We start from the raw sequence: 19,935 nt of genomic DNA on the forward strand, positions 1-19,935 counted from the left end.
TTTGAACAATGGTCTTATAAGTAATGTAAAGGACTGCCCTGTCTTTCCCTATAGGACTGACCGTGGGTGCTACTGGGACGTTAGTCGGGGCTTGATCAACCCTGGCTGGGTCACCTGGGCGAGGGTGTATGTTGTATGTTGCGAGACCCGAAACACCCTATGACCCCAGGCTACAACACTGATGATACGTCCCAGTTGCATCCATGTGATGTTTTTCTTTATCAGTTATTCTATTTATAGTGGCTCATAGGATTTTTTAGACTACGTGACAACCAGGAATAGTTTGGTGACCACAGGAGAGACTGTTGACAGCCGGAATGTAGACGGCATCCCGGGAGCAGTATGGGTTAGCGCCCCATGCTGTGTCTTCCGTGAGGAAGAAGCCCAACAAACCCGCGGTGAGGCCTTTAGGAGGGCCATTCCAGCGTACCGCAATCGGGGCTAATACCATTAGACGGCCCAATCTAGTGGTATCGGCCCAAGGAACCATCACGCCAGAAGGAAATGTTTGGATCGGGGCGGTGCACCTGATCTGGCGCAGCGCTCAGGTCCTGGACCTGGTGAGACGAAGGAGGAGCCCGGCCAGGAGACAACCCACAGAGCCTAGTCCCTCCACGTGCCAGAGCCTCCCCGAGTCCCGGCAGAGTACTTCGGGAGAAGCGGACTGCCCTGTCTTTCCCTATAGGACTGACCGTGGGTGCTACTGGGACGTTAGTCGGGGCTTGATCAACCCTGGCTGGGTCACCTGGGCGTATGTGTATGTTGTATGTTGCGAGACCCGAAACACCCTATGACCCCAGGCTACAACACTGATGATACGTCCCAGTTGCATCCATGTGATGTTTTTCTTTATTATTAAAAGTATACATGATGTGAACATTCACGGTACATAATAATAATAATAATAATAATAATAATAATAATAATAATAATAACATAATAATAATAATAATAATAATAATAATAATAATAATAATAATAATAATAATAATAATGATAATAATGATGAAAAAATGACTGGAAATACAGTTTTTGTAGCAATTTGTAGCAATAATTGTAGAAATATTATATAATATATACATTAGTTTACCATTTTGGACAAAATAGCCCATTTTACATCGAGGTGCCCAGATGTCCCTATAAGTGCCCACCTATCCTGTATCCAAAGTAAAAGACGGAGCACACATAACGTGACGTACACGGCCATTCCTTCTTTAACTCCTGGAAACCAGGAAGTGTGAAAGCCGTAAAGTCTCGCGAGAACCGATCAGCTGTACCACGCATGTCCAAACAGCAGCCCTGTAAAATAAAACACCAAACCAAAACACTGGAGACGTGTAACAACTAACAACGTCAACGTCAAGTTCAACGATTCCCCGTGTCTTTAAACGCTAAACAGATGAAGCATTGAGAGAGGATGGTGGTGACATTAACAGAGGGGGCCGTGGAGGTAGGCTGTCAACAATACAATAATGATGAAATTATGATTGATGCTGGGAGTTTTTCTTCTTCTTGCATGCTAATGTTGTTGAAGCAGATGCAGCAATAACGTGCAGTACAGTAAAGCAGTGGTTCTCAAACTTTTTCATGTCAAGGACCCCCAAATTGACACTTATTAGCCCGCAGACCCCCATTTGAAAAGATATGCCACGGACCCCCCATAAGAGATGATTTTTACAGCTCTAGCAGTCAATTCTCAACCATTTGAAGGACCACCAGTTTGGCATGCATAAGGCTACGGACCCCTATTTTATGGCATTTCTATCTCTGGGGCCCCAATTCATATTGTAAAATCAATGTTCATTTAACTCTGAGAGTGTACAAATGGAACCAAATGGACCCTAACGGGTCCATTTGGTTCCATTTGTACACTCTCAGAGTTACAGACCCATAAGGGTCCATTTGGTTTCATTTGTACACTCTCAGAGTTACAGACCCATAAGGGTCCATTTGGTTCCATTTGTACACTCTGAGAGTTACAGATCCATAAGGGTCCATTTGGTTCCTATCCATAATTTAGCTGGGGACCCCTGGAACCCCCTCAAGAGTCTAGACTTGATAGATTCATTGAATACTTTATTAACAGTTTGCGAAAAAAAAAGCACAGAAAGTACAGTTCTATACAAGCAAGGTCTGCTAAAAGGATTAAACCCAAGAAAGCACTATATGGCTTGTTTCCATTGGGGGTCCATGCATGTAAAGACCAGGGATCTTCTACGTTTTTCAGCCCAAGGACCCCCTGGCTGAGAGGGAGATGAAGCAGGGACCCCCATCACAACATAATTGTATACCATTGTGTTGCAGATTAAACTTTTTCATATATTTCATAGATGGCTTCATAGACTTGTTTGACAGTAACTTGTTTCATCAGTGTATGTTGGATTCATGTATTTTCAGACTGTTAACCACTTAAACCCTCAATCATTTGAAAACCTGTACTTGGTCTGCTCTTTTCCCCCCTCTACACCAACCTCTTTGCCGAAAATAGCAGATCTACAAGCTCACAGTGAGCTTGTAGATCTGCTATTTTTGGCTAAAGTTCTCCTCAGAATAGGGAGGCTAGGGTTCAAGTGGTTAATGTAAAAAAAAATCATCAGCCCCTCTGTAGTATATGTGAGGACCCCCTAGTAGGGGTCCCAGACCCCCTGTTGAAGACCCCTGTCAAGTAGACTGTTGCAGCGACATTGCAAACAGTGGTACGTGTTGAACGGTGTTAATTGGTGTGTCCTGTAGGCCCTGATGAAAGATGTGGAGGTGAACAGACCGGTGCTTCAAGTGCTGGTAAGTAAAGTGCTTTTAAGTGGTTCTCAACCTGTGGGCAAATGATCAGACGATAAGCTTAATGTGCAACATTGTTTTCTCGCTCAAAAGTAAACAGACCAACATACAGCATACGTAAGTGTATGCAGGGCATATGCACATTTCTAAAGTGACAATTTAATGACTGTTAAGGCCTTTTTAAGACCTTTTTAACACCTCTGAAATATTTTTTTTATTGCGTCAAAAGTAATCAACAAACTATGCTATAGAAAATGGTCAAACATTGACCAAATTGTCAAATATTACCTAAGAAAGAGGCAAACATTTAGAAAATAGCCAATCTACATGCATGTAGATCGGCTATTTTCTAAATTCCAAGTGCTTGTCAGGGTGGGTGGGGGGTCCCCAGTTAACATATGATAATTTTGGGCATGTCCTTGTATCAACATGACCCCCCCCCCCATAACGGAAATTAAGCTGAACATAATGTGCACATTATTTTCAACTCACACAATGTTGACAGGTATGTCTTTGTCTGTTCTACAATGACAAACGGCAAACAACTACAGTTAACATCACAGGGCTTTAGGCCAGTAAAAGTTATAGTCGTGAAACCCAAGCTGATACTTATTTTTACCAATAGTTTGGCAGAGGAGATCATTTGTGTTCACAATAGCACCCACAGGGTTATTGTTAGTAATATTATTTCACTACCAGACTTGCTTTACATCCTGCATAAAAAAACATCCATAGAAACTTATATGTAATAATAACCACCTTTCCCATTTGTATCTACAATGTCAAGTTTAAATACAGTTGCTCTTTTTTGTGGTGTTTTTGCAGAAAATCGGTGAGGTGGCTGCCAGTTCCGCCCGGCCCGGCCCACCCAAGTTCCGGCTGATGATGAGTGACGGTGTGCACTCCAGCATCTGTGAGTAACACACTCCAGACAGTCGACACGATCACATGGCATCTATTTACATAATAGGCTAGCCGCTAGGATGTATCTTGGTACAATGTGAAATATTTCTTTCTTTCTTTTTCCTTTATTTATTCAGGGAAACCCATTGAGAGCAAGCTCTCTTTTTCAAGGACGCCCTGATAACAAACATTTGAATCACATTACAATGTCACAACTTTGACAATAAAGCAAAAAAGAAAAGCAGAAGCATAAAACAGCATTAAAATAATCGCAAAAGGTGGTGAATCAGACAATACAGTGAGGACATGGATAACAACACAGAGATTTAAAAATCAGATGCAAATAAACAGTGTTACATGAAACAGGTACAGTCACTATGTACTGTAGTGTGTCCTCAAGAAGCACCCTGAATGTCTCTATTGAGACCAATCGCACCAGTTTCAGAGAGTCCTGAAGTTTGTTCCATTTGTGTGGAGCATAATACATGAATGCAGTTTTTCCATGTTCACTGCTCTTACGTGGACTGGTATATCTAATGTGTGTTTGTGAACGTGTTGAGTGACCAGTAACCTTTGGTTCCAAAAGCGAGGTTAGGTATAAAGGAAGTTTACCACACAAGGCCTTATAAATAAATAACATACAATGTTGCTCTCTACGAACTGCGAGAGATGGCCAACCCACTTTATCTTATAAAATACAGTGATGGGTGAGATAATCATCACCAGTAATAAAACGCAAAGCACTGTGGTAGACTGCAACCAGAGGCTTCAGTGTAGAGAGTGAAGCATGCATATACAGTGTATCCCCATAATCAAATACAGACATTATTACAGATTGAACAATAGTCTTTCTGCTGGTAAAAGAAAAACAGCTGAGCATTAAAGCTGTGATTCTGAACGTATTCATTTTAACCTTATTCCTATATCCTATTTAACCTATCTATATGGTAGACCGTAGAGGAGGGGGTCTTCAACAGGGGGTCCGGGACCTCTAGGCGGTCCTCAGAGATACTGCAAGGGGGCCGCCAAATGTTTGTGTGATAGGGACTTTATTTTTTATATTTTTACATTAACCACTTGAACCCTCGCATCTCCATTCTGGGGGGAACATTAGCCGGAAATAGCCGATCTACAAGCTCACAACGCGTCGCAGACGCTCGCGTTGTGAGCTTGTAGATCGGCTATTTTTGGAGCCGAAAGTGTTGAGGGTGTAAATGGTTAAATGTTTAAAACACACATTTAACATGAATCCAATATGTAATGGGGGTCCCTGCTTCATCTCTCTCTCAGCTAAGGGGTCCTAGGCCTGAAAAACGTTGAAGACCCCTGCCGCGTAGAGCATGTTATTACAATAATGCTAGAACAACTGCAGTGCTTAGAGGTGGTCTGGTCTCCATACTGTTCCATTTAGACATTTTAGATCGTTGTGTTGGACACCTGCTGGTTGACAACTGCCTGAAGCTCCTAAGCCCAATAATTCCCCTAGCCAAGTGGGGATTCCCTCTTGCATGAGCGGTAGATGTATGGTCTCCCACACAGGAGACCTGCGTTTGATTCCCTATCCCAGGTCGGGAGAGGACATCGTTTTTCTTTTACTGTGTACATGGTTGTTACTTGCTACCAGTTTGTCTTGCTTTCCTTTACTTTAATTAGAATTTCCTGCCTGTTAAATGTAAACTTTGAGAAAATCCAAATGGCTAACATTATGATTAAGCAAAAATAAATATATAGCAGATGATAACATTATGTTTAAAAACACTCAACATCCAAGGATGTATGGTAGCACTGACCAACTTTTAAAATAAGGACAGGGTCAATTTCACCAATTTATTTTGGCCAGACAAAATGTGAATGTCTTGGCCCAGTCAGCCTTTATCATATCATTTAGCATGTATTTAGAACATTTGATCTATGTTCAGTTGAATATGGTATCGGGATTTGAATTTCTGAGCTTGAGATAAATGTGCAGTGTGTTTATAACCGTTTTTACAAGTTTTCCATTTGTGTGTATAGTCTTTGAGACGGTACCTCAAGTGGGTCTGTTTGTACAAGTGCTTATCCACTTTTTTTTCTGTGTGTGTAGACTTCATGCTAGCATCCCAGTTAAACAGTCTGTCTGAGCGGATGGCGGTTCACTGTGTGTGCCAGCTGAATAGGACAACCACCAACACACTGTCAGATGGAAGGTAGAGTATTCATTCATGCGTTTTTTTGTCTTTTAATTCCCCCCTTTTACATTCGTATGTTCCTCTCTCTGTTTCTCCCTCCTTCCCTCACTCACTCCCTGGGCTCTCCCGCTCTATATTACTGTATGTATTAAAGTAGAAATACCACATGGTGGTTGTATGCCTCCGCCAACCAGTTGCAGTTTTCAGCCATGTCTGTCCAGATTAATAATGTACATTGAACTATACTCATACGCTATGTTGTAGTATTCAGTACATGCTATGTTATTTTATAGTAAATGTAGTGATGACTTTGAAGACATTTTATGAACATAATTTTTGTCACAATAACCGTTGGCGCCTTATTTCATGAAATTCCCTCAAGGCGTTCCTGAGATATCATGTTCGCATGGGTGGGACGGACGTATGGATAGACAAGACAGACAGCCCAAAAACATAATGCTTCCGGGCGCGGCTGTCCGCTGGCAGAGGCATAATTATGTTTTGTACTTTGTTCATGTTATTTATGTGTTTGTCCTTCAGACGTGTGGTTATTATATTGGACATGGACGTAATGAAGTCGGCTGAGGAAATTGGAGACAGGATTGGAAATCCCACCCCATATGGTAAGATTCTTCAAAAAATGCTACAGTGTCACTGTCTGCACTCTCCTGAGAGAAAAAAAAAAAGGAAACTGCAAAAGTCATGGAGTTTCAAAATGCCCCTTGTCCCAGGCCTGGTTATCTTATGTTTATTTTCAGCTGTTGGGACGCAATTGGCTGTATCCCCATTTGGTGGGTTCGGCCAACGGGGTTAATGACTCCAACTCCCTCTGATCTATCCACACGTTTCCTAGGGCGTTGTGGGCATCACTTCCTGTCGATTTGATCCCTAGATACCTGATCAAATCGACAGGAAGTGATCCCACAGCGCCCTAGGAAACTTGTGGATAGCATGTACAAGTTTGGCCATGGACATGTATTTGTGCGTCATGGAGACATTTTAAAAAGTGAGGGAATTTTAACTTGGGGAAACTTTACACCTCAGCATCTACAACTCCTTTATGCAGTGTGTTCAACCTACAGGTACGACTAAATCTCCCCAGAAGTCCATGTCAAGCAGCTCGTTCTCTCCCCAGAAGCCCAGTCCAAGCAGCACATCGTCGTTCTCTCCCCAGAAGCGTGCTCCAAGCTCCACATCGTTCTCTCCCCAGAAGCCCAGTCCAAGCACCACATCGATCTCTCCCATGAAGTTCTCTCCCCAGAAGCGTGCTCCAGGCGTCCCATTCTCTCCCGAGAAGCGTGCTCGAAGCACCTCTTTCTCTCCCGAGAAGCCTACTCCAAGCAGCTTCACGTTTGCATCTCCATCTGCTACACGTCCTGGCCCATCAAACAGCCCCCAGTCCGGTGAGTGCCAGGCAGTTGAATGTGTATCCTCATCATACCTGATGCCGATAATAACATAGGCAAGGAAAGACTGTTTGTACAGCGCATTTCAGAACCTAGGTAATTCAAAGTTCTTCACACAAAACGTTAAGTACTAAGACACATTAAGAGCAAAGTGCAAACACATTGTAATCAAATTACAGTGCAGAAGAAATTATTAACACACTTTAATATAAGGCAGTAGTGATGCGCGGGTTGACCCGTAACCCGCGGGTCAAACCGCGGCGCGGGTGGGTCGAGTCAGAATTTCAGTGGCAATTATGCGGGCTGCGGGTGAGTGGGTCAGCCGCTCTCACACGCAAAAACTAAAATACAAAATCACATGCTCTTGTTTTGTCTTTATTCCTAATAAGAATAAGAATAATAACAATAAAACGGTTTGAATACACTTGGGGATTATTTTCTAACCATGATTTTACAGAATAAAAAAAAAATCGCGGGTCGCGGGCGGGTTGAGCCATAGATTTATATATGGGTTCGTGGGGCGGGTTGAGGCAGGTTGGGTTCCGTGGCGGGGCGAGGCGAGGCGGGTCATGAAAAAACCCGACCCGCGCATCACTATAAGGCAGCACAGAAAGCCATGATTTAAAAGAACAGTGTAGCAGCAGACCTGCACTTTTCTGGGATTTTGTAGATATCAAGGGTTAGCCTGTCAGGAGTGTCCGCCGTGAAAAGAAAATAATACAAAATCTTAATATGCTTTTCGACTTATTGGTCCATTTGTATACTAGTAAATACGCATTTGTGCACCGGGCAGTAGTTCAGAGAGGGATCAAGAGTGAAGGTGTAGCTCTGTTTGGGACCACAAGGAAAGACAATGACAAAGTTCCATGTAAACCTTGTGAATCGGTGCTCAAATATAACAGCTGCACAAGCAACATGCAATCAATTAAAATTAGCACCTGTGTGTCCAAGCGATCCACTACTCATGGATGGGGAGGGGGTGGGTACAAAGAAGAACATGATGCAACTGCTCTCGCTCGGACATAACCATGTTACTTCTGTGGGAAAAGGGCAAGTAAACAAAGTGCTATTGGAGCGGGTGTTTTCGGCAGTATACCTTACACTCAATAGACTGCAGTGCTCACTAGATTGATACCAAAACACGCTGACATGCTATGCTTTCATTTCGGTTTGGGTATGTGGGTCATCGTATCTGTATTTCAGCCTGAGGCTACACCGTTAATTAAATCTTTAAACTAATATTTGATTTTGTACTTTTTTTTTAATAACCGTTAAGTAACGGAATAAGGATGTCTGCTAACCGATTGCAAGACCATCTGTTAGTGGCACCCTTAGTCAGAAACTCAAGGTGGGCTTGTGATTTATGTCCGCAATGTGACTGCCAGCAACGTACCATGGACGGTTTGGAGGAAAGGTTGGCTGAGGAGGTTATAGCAGATACACATCTCTAGAATCCCTATCTGATGGACGACAAACACAACCAGATGGCAATTAATTCTTGGAGAGAGATGGCGCACACTGTGTCTATACTGTGTCTGTCACCAGAAATTGCAAAATGTCACAGACAAATTATGTCATAGCTTCGTCGTACTGTAGGTTGATGAAAACAAACAGTGGAGATCTCAGAGCGGAGCCTTATCGAGCAGTGATTCCCAACCTGTGAGCCATGAGGATAATGCAAGTGGGCCCCCAAATAATTGGCAAAACACTAAGATTTTAATAATATAACATTTATGTATATATATTTTTAAATGGAAAGGAAAAAAAAAAAAATAATAATGTTTTTCACGTTTTTTCAAAAATAGCAGATCTACAAGCTCGTAGCGCGGCACCGAGCTTGTATATCTGCTATTTTTGAATAGCCAAAGAAATCTAAAGTGACATAGATGCGTTCCAGGTCTTAATGGGTTAAAACCTTACTTTTCATAGTGATACATCATAAATAGGAACTCAAAATATACAAGGTTAGATCCATTGATTGAAGCCGGAATACAACCGTTTGATCATTAGTTTGACTGATCATTTAAATAAACATGAAAATGTGCGCGTACTCGGCTGCCGTGTTAAATGGTCAGATGGGTGAGTGGGCTGTGAACGCCTTTGAGATTTTCGAGTGGGCCCTGATCCAGAAAAGGTTGGGAACCGTCGGAGTATAAAACAACTTTCGTCCTCAGAGAACTTGTTTGGCAAGCTAGAGAAAAGTTCAACTTGGTTTGACTGCTGAGGGCGTTAATGCTTTTCAAACACGGCAGAAACAATGCACTCGAAGCTCCTCCAACATTTATTGCATGACATTTCCTTTAGCATAACCCAGCGCTGATCATGCAAAATTCCATAATGTAATCATTATTAGTGTAAGTAGAATTAACCGCATGAACCCTAGCATCACTATTTCTGTGGCAAACATTTGACAAAAAGCAGATCTACAGGGCTCTATACAATTATAGATGCCTGAGGTACGTACCCCAGTCAACCAAATTGTAGGGTGTAAGTGGTTAAAAATGTTCACTCTTTTAAGGTTTAATGTAAGTATAAGCCATCTTCAAACTTAAATGGAACTCCATGAAATTCATGTCAAAGTCAGTATGAAATTTCTTTTCATTTTCATCATATCACTCAGCTCTTTGCGTAGTGGTAATAACAGAACATTCATTAAAAAATATTTCCAGTACTGGCTGTGCCTATTAACAAGAGTGTTAGTTTGTTTCCGGAAGTTAATTGTATTAATATCAAACATTACATTGATTGCAAAAAAATATCTATAATCAGTGAGATCTTTGAACCACATATTGTTCAATCTCAAAAAGTGTGATGTTTTTTTTTTTTGCTGCATAGCCTACCTGTAGCTTATTTTCTTAACCCAATGCAAGACTGTTACTGGAAATCTGCCTGTAGGAACCTGTAGAACTTCCGCATTAGCCTACCAAAAGACCTCATCCTGATGAGAACGCCATTAAGAGATCATTTTGGCATTGTTAATTGAGAATCTCTCTCTATTTGGAAATCCTTGTATCGCCAGCAGAGGGAGCCAGAGACTTGGTTGGAAAGGGATACTGCATTATCATTTATGGTCCCGTTAACTTCATACAGCTGTAGTTACAGTGGGAGAGCAGATTGTTCATATAATATAAACAACTTTTAAGCTTTAAGCTCTAGTGGGTGGCTTGTGCGTACAGTTGAAGGCTTTCAAATGTGTTTACAAAGGTTTCAATATGGTAAATTGTCTGAATGCTGTACATGCCCAGCATGTGCTTTTTTTTTGTTTTCTAGTTGTTGTTTTTTCTTTCAAATGTCACTATTATACACTATATTTTCTTCACAAAATTAAACTAGGATCTGATTTATAGATTAACATAATGTTAATACTGCGGCCAGATGATTAGTCCTGCAAAAAAAAGCCCAGCCCACCCCCAAACAACCCCTGTTTTTAGTTTTTGTTAGTTTGCTTGTCTGTTTTATTGTTGACAGTAAAAGTGAGACAGACTTAGGAAAGGCCGGGAGAGAGAGGGAGGATGATATGCAGCTGTGGTCCGCAGGTCGGATTCAAACCTGGGCCGGCTATGGGAAGGACTGAAGCGTTACATACAATGGGGCAGTGGTTCTCAAACTTTTTCATGTCAAGGACGCCCAAATTGACACTTATTAGCCCGCCGACCCCAATTTGAAAAGATATGCCACGGACCCCCCATAAGAGATGATTTTTACAGCTCTAGCAGTCAATTCTCAACCGTTTTAATTGAAGGACCCCCAGTTTGACATGCATTAGGCTACGGACCCCTATTTTATGGCATTTCTATCTCTGGGACCCCAATTCATATTGTAAAATCAATGTTCATTTAACTCTGAGAGTGTACAAATGGAACCAAATGGACCCGTTAGGGTCCATTTGGTTCCATTTGTACACTCTCAGAGTTACAGACCCACAAGGGTCCATTTGGTTCCATTTGTACACTCTCAGAGTTACAGATCCATAAGGGTCCATTTGGTTCCATTTGTACACTCAGAGTTACAGATCCATAAGGGTCCATTTGGTTCCTAACTATCCATCATTTAGCTGGGGACCCCCTGGAACTCCCTCACGGACCCCTGGGGGTCCCCGGACCCCACTTTGGGAACCAATTCTGTGGAGTATGCTCTCCTACTAGGTGAGCCCCACGTTGAGATAGCCTAAAGACAAAGAAAGAAACTAAAATGCACAGTTTTGTCTTCTAGTAAGCATCAGCATGATAACACATCAGCAGAATGCAGCAGCGCCCCTTAGCCACGTTAATGAAATGGAAACTATAAAGTCCCAATTATCCCATTAGGCAAATTTCTACTATTTGCCTGCATGTGCATCATGCAAGCGGCATGTGTGCCACATATGGGGCGGCAGTGGCTCAGGGGTAGAGTGGCCGGTAGAGCGGGCCGGATGGCAACCGCGAGGTTCCCAGTCCGATCCCGGGCTCCCCCAGAGTTGGTGTCCTTGAGCAAGGCGCTGAACCTCTAATAGGCTCTATGCACAGCAGCCATATTGGAAGGAAATTGGGCCTCTTCCTTACTTCCTTCACAGGTGTTACCAATGATACTAATGAAGGCTCTGTTCCATTTTGTGTAGCACAGTGGTTCTCAAACATTTCAAGGACCCCTTAACTCTGAGAGTGTACAAATGGAACCAAATGGAGGTCCATTTGGTTCCATTTGTACACTCTCAGAGTTACACACTTGCAAGGGGCCATTTGGAACCCCTCAAGGAACCATGAGGGTCCCTGGACCCCAATGTGAGACAAACTGGTGTAACAGAGTGTTTCCAGTGAGCCAACATGCACAATATCAGTACCCTGACTCTGTTTGACCAGAATGGAACAGAGCCATCATTAGTATCATTGGTAACACCTGTGAAGGAAGTAAGAAGAGGCCCAATTTCTTTCCAATATGGCTGCTGTGCATAGAGCCTATTGCTCCCGATGAGCAGGTTGGTGCCTTGCATGGTTTACTCCACCATCGGTGTGTGAATGTGTGTGTGTGTGTGTGTGTGTGTGTGTGTGTGTGTGTGTGTGTGTGTGTGTGTGTGTGTGTGTGTGTGTGTGTGTGTGTGTGTGTGTGTGTGTGTGTGTGTGTGTGTGTGTGTGTGTGTGTGTGTGTGTGTGTGTGTGTGTGTGTGTGTGTGTGAATGGGCCCAATCTTCTATGTAAAGCGCTTTGGATAAAAGTGCTATGTAACTGCACCATTTACCACGTCGACCACTATCTAGTTCAGGGGTTGGTTCCCAAACCTTTTCAGCTCGAGACACAAACATAAAATAAATGAATCAAGCACAAAGCCCTATTTCAAAACTAGTAAAAATATCAGATCTACATGCAGTCTCTCTCGCGTTGTGATGCACATTGTGAGCTTGTAGATTGGCTATTTTCCCTAGTTTACTATAGTTTTTATTTTATTTTTCTGAAAATCTATTGAACGATTGCCTCCCTGGGGCGAGGGAGGGGGGCGGGGGGGGGGTTACTTGTGACCCATAAAAACGGGTCCGTGACCAAAAATGGGTCACGACCCTGTATTTGGGAAACACTGATGGAGTGCCATGTATCATAAGCCCAGGAATTGTACTTGACTTTTGTTATTCTTATCTTGGCCTTTGTCTCAGTCAAGTTGTTTTCTACAGCTGGCCGCTTTGAAGACAGACATTGATTTTGTTATGTGCCAGAAACATATCCAACAGTTCTCTGTGGAGAAGCTGGCTGTGTGGGTGTGTGGGGGATGTATAATGAGTGTTGGGCATAGTGTGTGTGTATGTGTGTGCGTGTGTGCATTCGTGCGCGCACGTGCGCGCACGTGTGTGTGTGTGTGTGTGTGTGTGTGTGTGTGTGTGTGTGTGCGTGTGCTGTTTGAGTGTTGGGGCTTGTGTAGGCCGGCAGTACCTCTAGTTCAAGGCTTCATGAATATTGCGCTGAGTTTAGGCCCCTCATAAAGACAGAGACAGAGAGGGATGGGTAGAGGGGGATACAGGGAGAGAGAGAGGGAGAGGGAGAGAGACATAGAAAGAGATGTGAAGAGGGAGATGGGTAGTAGGGGTGGTATGGGGAGAGACAGAAAGGGAGACAGACAGAGAGAGGGAGGAAATGACAGAAGGTGAGAGAGAGTAATTTGCCTCAACACTCAGCGCTGCATTAAGGAGCTCATCAGAGTGCTTCCTCGCTCTCTCCTTTGATCCGTGTGCGTGCTAGCTACCTCAGAGATCCCTCTGGATACAAAGTGTCTCTACTGCTGCATGCCATTGTTCTGTTGACCACATAGAGCCTTGATCTTAATGACTGAGAATGAGCCTTCTGCACCAGCGCAGAATGACTCTGTTTTCACACACATTTGACCCAAAACACTTGACCACTTCCCGCATGTACTGTGTGAATCTAAATTGTGTTATGATTGGATGCAGTGGTGGACAGTAACCAATTACATTTACTTGAGTGCATTGTTTGAGTTTGTGTGTGTGTGTGTGTGTGTGTGTGTGTGTGTGTGTGTGTGTGTGTGTGTGTGTGTGTGTGTGTGTGTGTGTGTGTGTGTGTGTGTGTGTGTGTGTCTGTGTATGTATGTCTCTTACTCCACTGCATTTCAAAGATAAATATTGTACTCCACTACATTTCTGTGAAGGTTGTTGTTAGTCATTACTCTTAAGCATATCTTTTGAAGTCAGCTGTTTTTTGTTCATCACAGGAGTAAAACCAGTCACAGTGCCCGCTCTCATTTGGGGTTGATGTAAAAGCGAATGAAATACATGATCCAGCTCTGTGAAACAAGTAGACGGTGGGAATACATATGGGAACACGGCGTATGGCAGTGTGCAAATCTGGTGTCAGTGAAGAGCGGTCTCTGCCTACTGTAACTGAAACTCAAGCTGCGTTCCCACCGAGATATCTTTCGAAAGTCGCTTGAAATCGCTTCACTTTGGCCGCTGGGTGTTGCGATGGGATAAAAAAAGTGTTCGTTCACGTGTTCAACTAATCACCTCTTCATCACTACACGTACTGTGGAAACACTCACTTAACCCATTAAGACCTGAGGCCGATTCTACAAATGCCTTCTAAATCAGTGGATTTCAAACGGTTTTCGTGCCCAGGATGTATTTGGCTGCGGAAACCCATCTGAAAATTATGTGTTAAAAAAAGAATTACACATCTTTTTCAAACACTTTCAAGATTGTGAGCTTGATATTTGTTATTTTTTAAATCCACTGTTTTAAGTCTTTTACAATCAAGCTGTCAAAAACACAGGCCAAGGCGGGGGCTTGTGTTTTTTCCACCTTCGCAGCATGATTGAGCAGGACCTCCCGCTTAGTGAGATGTCACCTCGGGACTCAGGAGTAAATAGAACACAGTTTGTTGACTCTAATACCAATTCTGTGGGCTTGTTTTGTTTTGTTTTGTAGGCTCCATACAACAGATGGAACAACAGGGAACCCTCCAGCGCTAATTTACAATGATAATTTAACTCTTTGGAGTGTAACCAAATGAAAAATAATAAACTCCAAAACAACCGTGTAATCACTGGGAGGCCTACTGCCGTCCGGCTTATAAATGATCGTTTTAAATATAGTCCTGCTCTTGTTAAGACGATTGGCGCATAGAAATTGAAGTATTAGATCAGAAATGCGACTACAAGTAAGTAATTGATACGGTGAACTATCCCTTTAAGCAATAATACGATCACAATCATCATCATCATTAGGCTTTTCATTAGACATTAGGCATTCATTAACCATCATTAGGCTTTTTCTAAGTATGTCGTGTTTGGTCCTCAAGGTTGCCTTCAATGGGTTGGGATGTTGGAATGTCATTGGAGCGTTCAAGTCTAATTTCTTTTTTTTTTAAAAACCTTTTATTTCAAAATATTTTATCATTTCAACTGATTGTTCTCAGAAAGTACGAAACAAAAATAAGGTTTCTTTCTCTCTTGCCGAGGTGTGTACTCCAAGGATTCTGCACTGTCACTCCAAGCAAGGTGTCTGTGTTCGCGTTGAAATATTAACCCATTAAGACCTGGAACTGTCATTTTTAGATTTGAGCTAAAAAGCATTATTTTACACTTTGGCTATTCAAAAATAGCAGATATACAAGCTCGTAGCGCGGCACCGAGTGCCGCGCTACGAGCTTGTAGATCTGCTATTTTTGAAAAATCGTGAAAATGTGTGCAAATCTTTGAATATATATATTTTCAAAGCGAACATTTTTAACTCAAATCGTTGCTTCTGGGGGGCTCTGGAACAACATATTTTGATGGGGGTCCGCGGCCAAATACATATAATTTTGGGGGTCCTTGACATGAAAAAGATTGAGCACCACTGATATAGAAACATACGTTTTTCAGAATACTGTTGGGATTTAGGTTTAGGAGACATGTAGAATCGGCTTCAGGTCTCAATGGGTTAATAAACGGTTGTCATTCAGATAACCTGCAGAATGCTACCAGTGGGAGCTGCTGCATGTAAATTCTGACCAGATATTTACATTTGCTGAAATGCAGTTGAAAAAAACGATTCATTATTCATCGCCAACCATTCCTTGCAGGTTAGCTCTGCTAGCTTTTCTTTTTTCCTTTTGTTCTCCTTATTCTCACTTTTTTCTCTCTCTTCATGAGGAGCCTCGAGTCACAATATTCATGAGGCCTTGAACTGGAAGAGCAGGCAGCCTACGTACTGTACATGCAATACTCCCACCACACATCTATACTGTACATTACACTTTAGTTTCTCTCTCTCACTCACTCACTCACTCACTCTGTCTCTCTCACACTCACACACTCACTCTGTCTCTCTCACACTCACACACTCACTCTGTCTCTCTCACACTCACACACTCAGCCAATCAACCATAGATCATTTTAGACCAGGGGTCTTCAACAGGGGGTCCGCCAAATTTTTGTGTGATAGGATTTAGTTTTTTTACATTAACCACTTGAACCCTAGAATTCCTTTTCTGAGGGGAACATTAGCCGAAAATAGCAGATCTACAAGCTCTCAACGCCTCGCGCTGCGAGGCGTTGAGAGCTTGTAGATCTGCTATTTTTGGCAAAGAGGCTATAGGTGTAGAGGGAAAAAATAGCAGACTAAGTAGAAAAAAAAACTTTAATCTGAAACACAATTTTATGCAATATAGAGTAGGGGTCCCTGCTTGATCTCTCTCTCAGCTAGGGGGTCCTTGGCCTGAAAAGGTTGAAGACCCCTGTTTTAGACAAATATGTGTTTTTTGAGGGTAAAGTTATAAAAAAGAAGAAAACCAAAGCTACTCTTGGAACGGTAAACAGTAAAATCCTTACTGTTAATTTAGCCTAACTCAGAGTGTACACTACAAATGCAACCAAATGGACCCATAATGGCTCCCTTGTAGTAATACTAATAATAATAATAATAATAATGATAATAATAATACATACAATTTATATTGCACTTTTCTGAGTACTCAAAGTCGCCTTCCAAAACGGCAACAAAATAAAACCGTTATTAGGAAAAACAAATTAAAAGGTTAAAAGCTGGCCTAGGCCGCAGCGTGGTGGTCCAGGCACCCTAGGCTGCAATGCCAGCCTGACAGCGTGTCGCGGGTTCGAGTCCCGATCCTGACGACCTTTGCTGCGTGTCACTCCCCATCTCTCTCTCCCCATTTCCTGTCAGTCTACTATCTCTATCAATAAAGGCAGAAAAAGCCCCCAAAAATATCTTTAAAAAAAGGGTTATAGAAGTAAAGGTAAAAAAAGGGGGGGATTTGAGGAACACTTTCGTCCCTCCTTTGTCCCTCTTTTCCCCTTTTCCTCTGCACACATGTCATGCGAAGTCCGGCCATTCAGATTTCAACCACGAGGGGTCTGGCAGTACCAGGTCTCCTGGTTCTAGTTTTAAACGTGGCCAGGGTGGGGGCATCTTTGATGTGAGCTGGGAGTGAGTTCCAGAGGGAGGGGGGCGGCCGCCGAGAAGGCCCTGTCACCCCAGGTTAGTTTATTTATCCTGGGGATGTCCAGGAGGTCACCCCAGGTTAGTTTATTTATCCTGGGGATGTCCAGGAGGTTGTTGGCATCACCAGACCCGAGGGAGCGGGAGGAGGCGTGGCGTTTGGGAGGAGTTCAGAGGTTGTGCAGTCCCTCATTTCATTAGCTCCTGTCTCTTTGGGGCCCTCTCCCTAATTGTCTTCTCATTGGCCAACTTCCTTTTTCCTTTTGGATGGGTGAGAGCCGTGTAGAGTCATTGTGGGCGAAGTAGAGACCGTTATAAAGAAATCCTTCACGAGTAGACCTCAGCTCGTTCCGTGTAATATGAATGTGACATTGTAAGTGACGGCCATAGCTGAATGGGTAGAGAGGCCGCCTGGGAATCAGAAGGTCCATGGTTTGCCCCCCCCCCCATTTGCGGTCTATATGTCAAAGTGTCCCTGAGTCAAGATACTTAACCCCTAACAGCTCCCTGGGGCGCTGTATAAATAGCGCCCACCGCTGCGCCTAATGATTAGGATGGGTTAAATGCAGAGGACATACAGTATTTCACGTGTGAGTAAATGTACTTGTGACAAAAATACCCCCCTTTCCCAGGCATTAACCCTGACCTCTAGTAGTGTGTGCATGCAAAGTTTCCCGCTGATCGGTCCAGCGTTTGCTTGTAGCATGTTGTGCAAAATGAGCCCCACCTGCGCGTTTTGCAGGGGAAAATCATTTTTGATTTGATGACCTTACGGTTCAAGAGGGTTAGAAAGGTTTAGCGCCGAGATCTGCTATTTTTGAAAAATCGTGAAAATGTGTGCAAATCTTTGAATATATATTTATTTAAAGCGAACATTTTTAACTCAAATCTTTGCTTCTGGGGGGGCCCTGGAACAAAATATTTTGATGGGGGTCCGCGGTCAAATACATATCATTTTGGGGGTCCTTGACATGACAAAGATTGAGCACCACTGATGTAGAAACATACGTTTTTCAGAATAATGTTGAGATTTAGGAGACATGTAGAATCGGCTTCAGGTCTCAATGGGTTAGGCTTAGGGTGACACACAGACGGACGGACGGAGAGATGCGAACGAAAACCTCCGCCGTCCGCCTGGCGGAGACAATGAGCAATGTTGTGTTTTCGCAGTCCGAGGGTTTGTTCTTCCTCACTCTTGTTTTATTTCTCTCTCTCTCTCTCTCTCTCCTGTTCAATCTTGTCCCGTCTCTCCTCTGCCTCTCTCCCTTCACTTATATTCCTCCTCTACCTCCCTTCTTCTCCGAATCCCTCCATTCGGGTGGCGTGTGTGTATGAATATTGATGTTAATTACCCCTCGCCTGAAAATAGCTGCTAAGTCTGTGATTTCCCCAAGGACTGCTCTCACGCCTATGCACGCATGGACACACGCGTACGTGTGTGTACACACACACACACACACACACACACACACACACACACACACACACACACACACACACACACACACACACACACACACACACACACACACACACACACACACACACACACACACACACACACACACACATAACATAGGGTTTTAAAGAGGTGAGTGTTTGCTGTGAACCACAACAGGAGCTTAAAACAAGAACATAATTCTCTGTGGAACTGTTTTTTGTTGGCTGTTTGTTTATACATGCTAAAAAGAGAGGGGGGCGGCAGGGTGTGCTACCACACACACACACACACACACACACACACACACACACACACACACACACACACACACACACACACACACACACACACACATGACTTCACTTGGCTGACCGTATGCACATGGCAGAGGTTTTATGATTTATTAGTCTTTATTCATTCAGGGTAGGTTGAGTTCTCACCTCACGTTCCTGGAAGATGAGGAATGATCTGATATTGTGCAGCTGTGCCGGTGGTCTCAGCGGTACTTTGTGGGGACTTTCTGTTAATCCCTGTTAATGTTAAAGACCTGAGGCTGATTCTACAAATGCCTTCTGAAAAAAGTAGTTCTCACACTTTCAAGATAAAAACAATTAAAAAAGAAATACTAGATGTACAAGCTGTGAGCTTGTATATCTGCTGTTTTTGAATAGCCAACGCTAGCATCTAAAAATGAGCTGTAGGCTTTCCAGGTTTTAATGTGTTGAACTATGAATGGTGTCTGCTGTCTACTGTGTATTTTAGGCCATACCACAGTTCGTTTCAGGTATTATTGGCTGAGAGGCATTCCATTTAGAGTGCCAAAATCTCACAATAAAGCACTCGGAACACATCCGCCTCGTTCATCTGACCTTTGATCTAACAAACGGCCGCCAGCCGCTGTTGCAAACAAAGTCATTTTTGTTTTCTTCGCTTTGTAATTATAAATATTAATAATACTACTGGTATGATAGTGATAATGCGCTCGAGGTCCTGCTATACTGTTCCTCGCTGTTAATTTGTCCATTTGTTACTCTTGAGAGTGCACAAATGTAACCAAATTGACCCGTAACACAGGAGTTTAAATTGTAGTATTGCCACCAATGCACTGTGGCCATTGGCATGAGGCCAATATCAGTGTACTGCGGTGGTGGAAAGTAACCACGTACATTTACTCAAGTACTGTACTTTACAAATTTGAGGTATTTTTTACTTTAATGGAGTATTCTCTAATTTTCAATACTTTTCCTTCTACTGCACTACATCTCGGAAGTAAATATGTTACTTTTACTCCACTATTATTTTAAAACTTAAGTTACTTTCTTA

General features: G+C 42.9%; 1 protein-coding gene across 1 annotated transcript in view; it reads left to right on the plus strand.

Annotated features, from left to right (window-relative positions):
- Positions 1-1,294: 1,294 nt before the first annotated feature.
- LOC311057812 (replication protein A 70 kDa DNA-binding subunit-like) overlaps positions 1,295-19,935 on the plus strand; it is a 76,233-nt gene continuing 57,592 nt past the window's right edge. The window contains exons 1-6 of the mRNA XM_084074910.1: positions 1,295-1,450; positions 2,734-2,781; positions 3,604-3,691; positions 5,765-5,867; positions 6,390-6,472; positions 6,932-7,252. Of these exons, the coding sequence (XP_083931036.1) occupies positions 1,418-1,450; positions 2,734-2,781; positions 3,604-3,691; positions 5,765-5,867; positions 6,390-6,472; positions 6,932-7,252 (676 nt within the window). The 5' untranslated portion in view covers positions 1,295-1,417. The remainder of the gene's footprint in view (positions 1,451-2,733; positions 2,782-3,603; positions 3,692-5,764; positions 5,868-6,389; positions 6,473-6,931; positions 7,253-19,935) is intronic.

This window comes from Gymnoscopelus microlampas, assembly GCF_963454915.1.
Source record: "Gymnoscopelus microlampas genome assembly, chromosome: 12".
Lineage (NCBI taxonomy): Eukaryota > Metazoa > Chordata > Actinopteri > Myctophiformes > Myctophidae > Gymnoscopelus > Gymnoscopelus microlampas.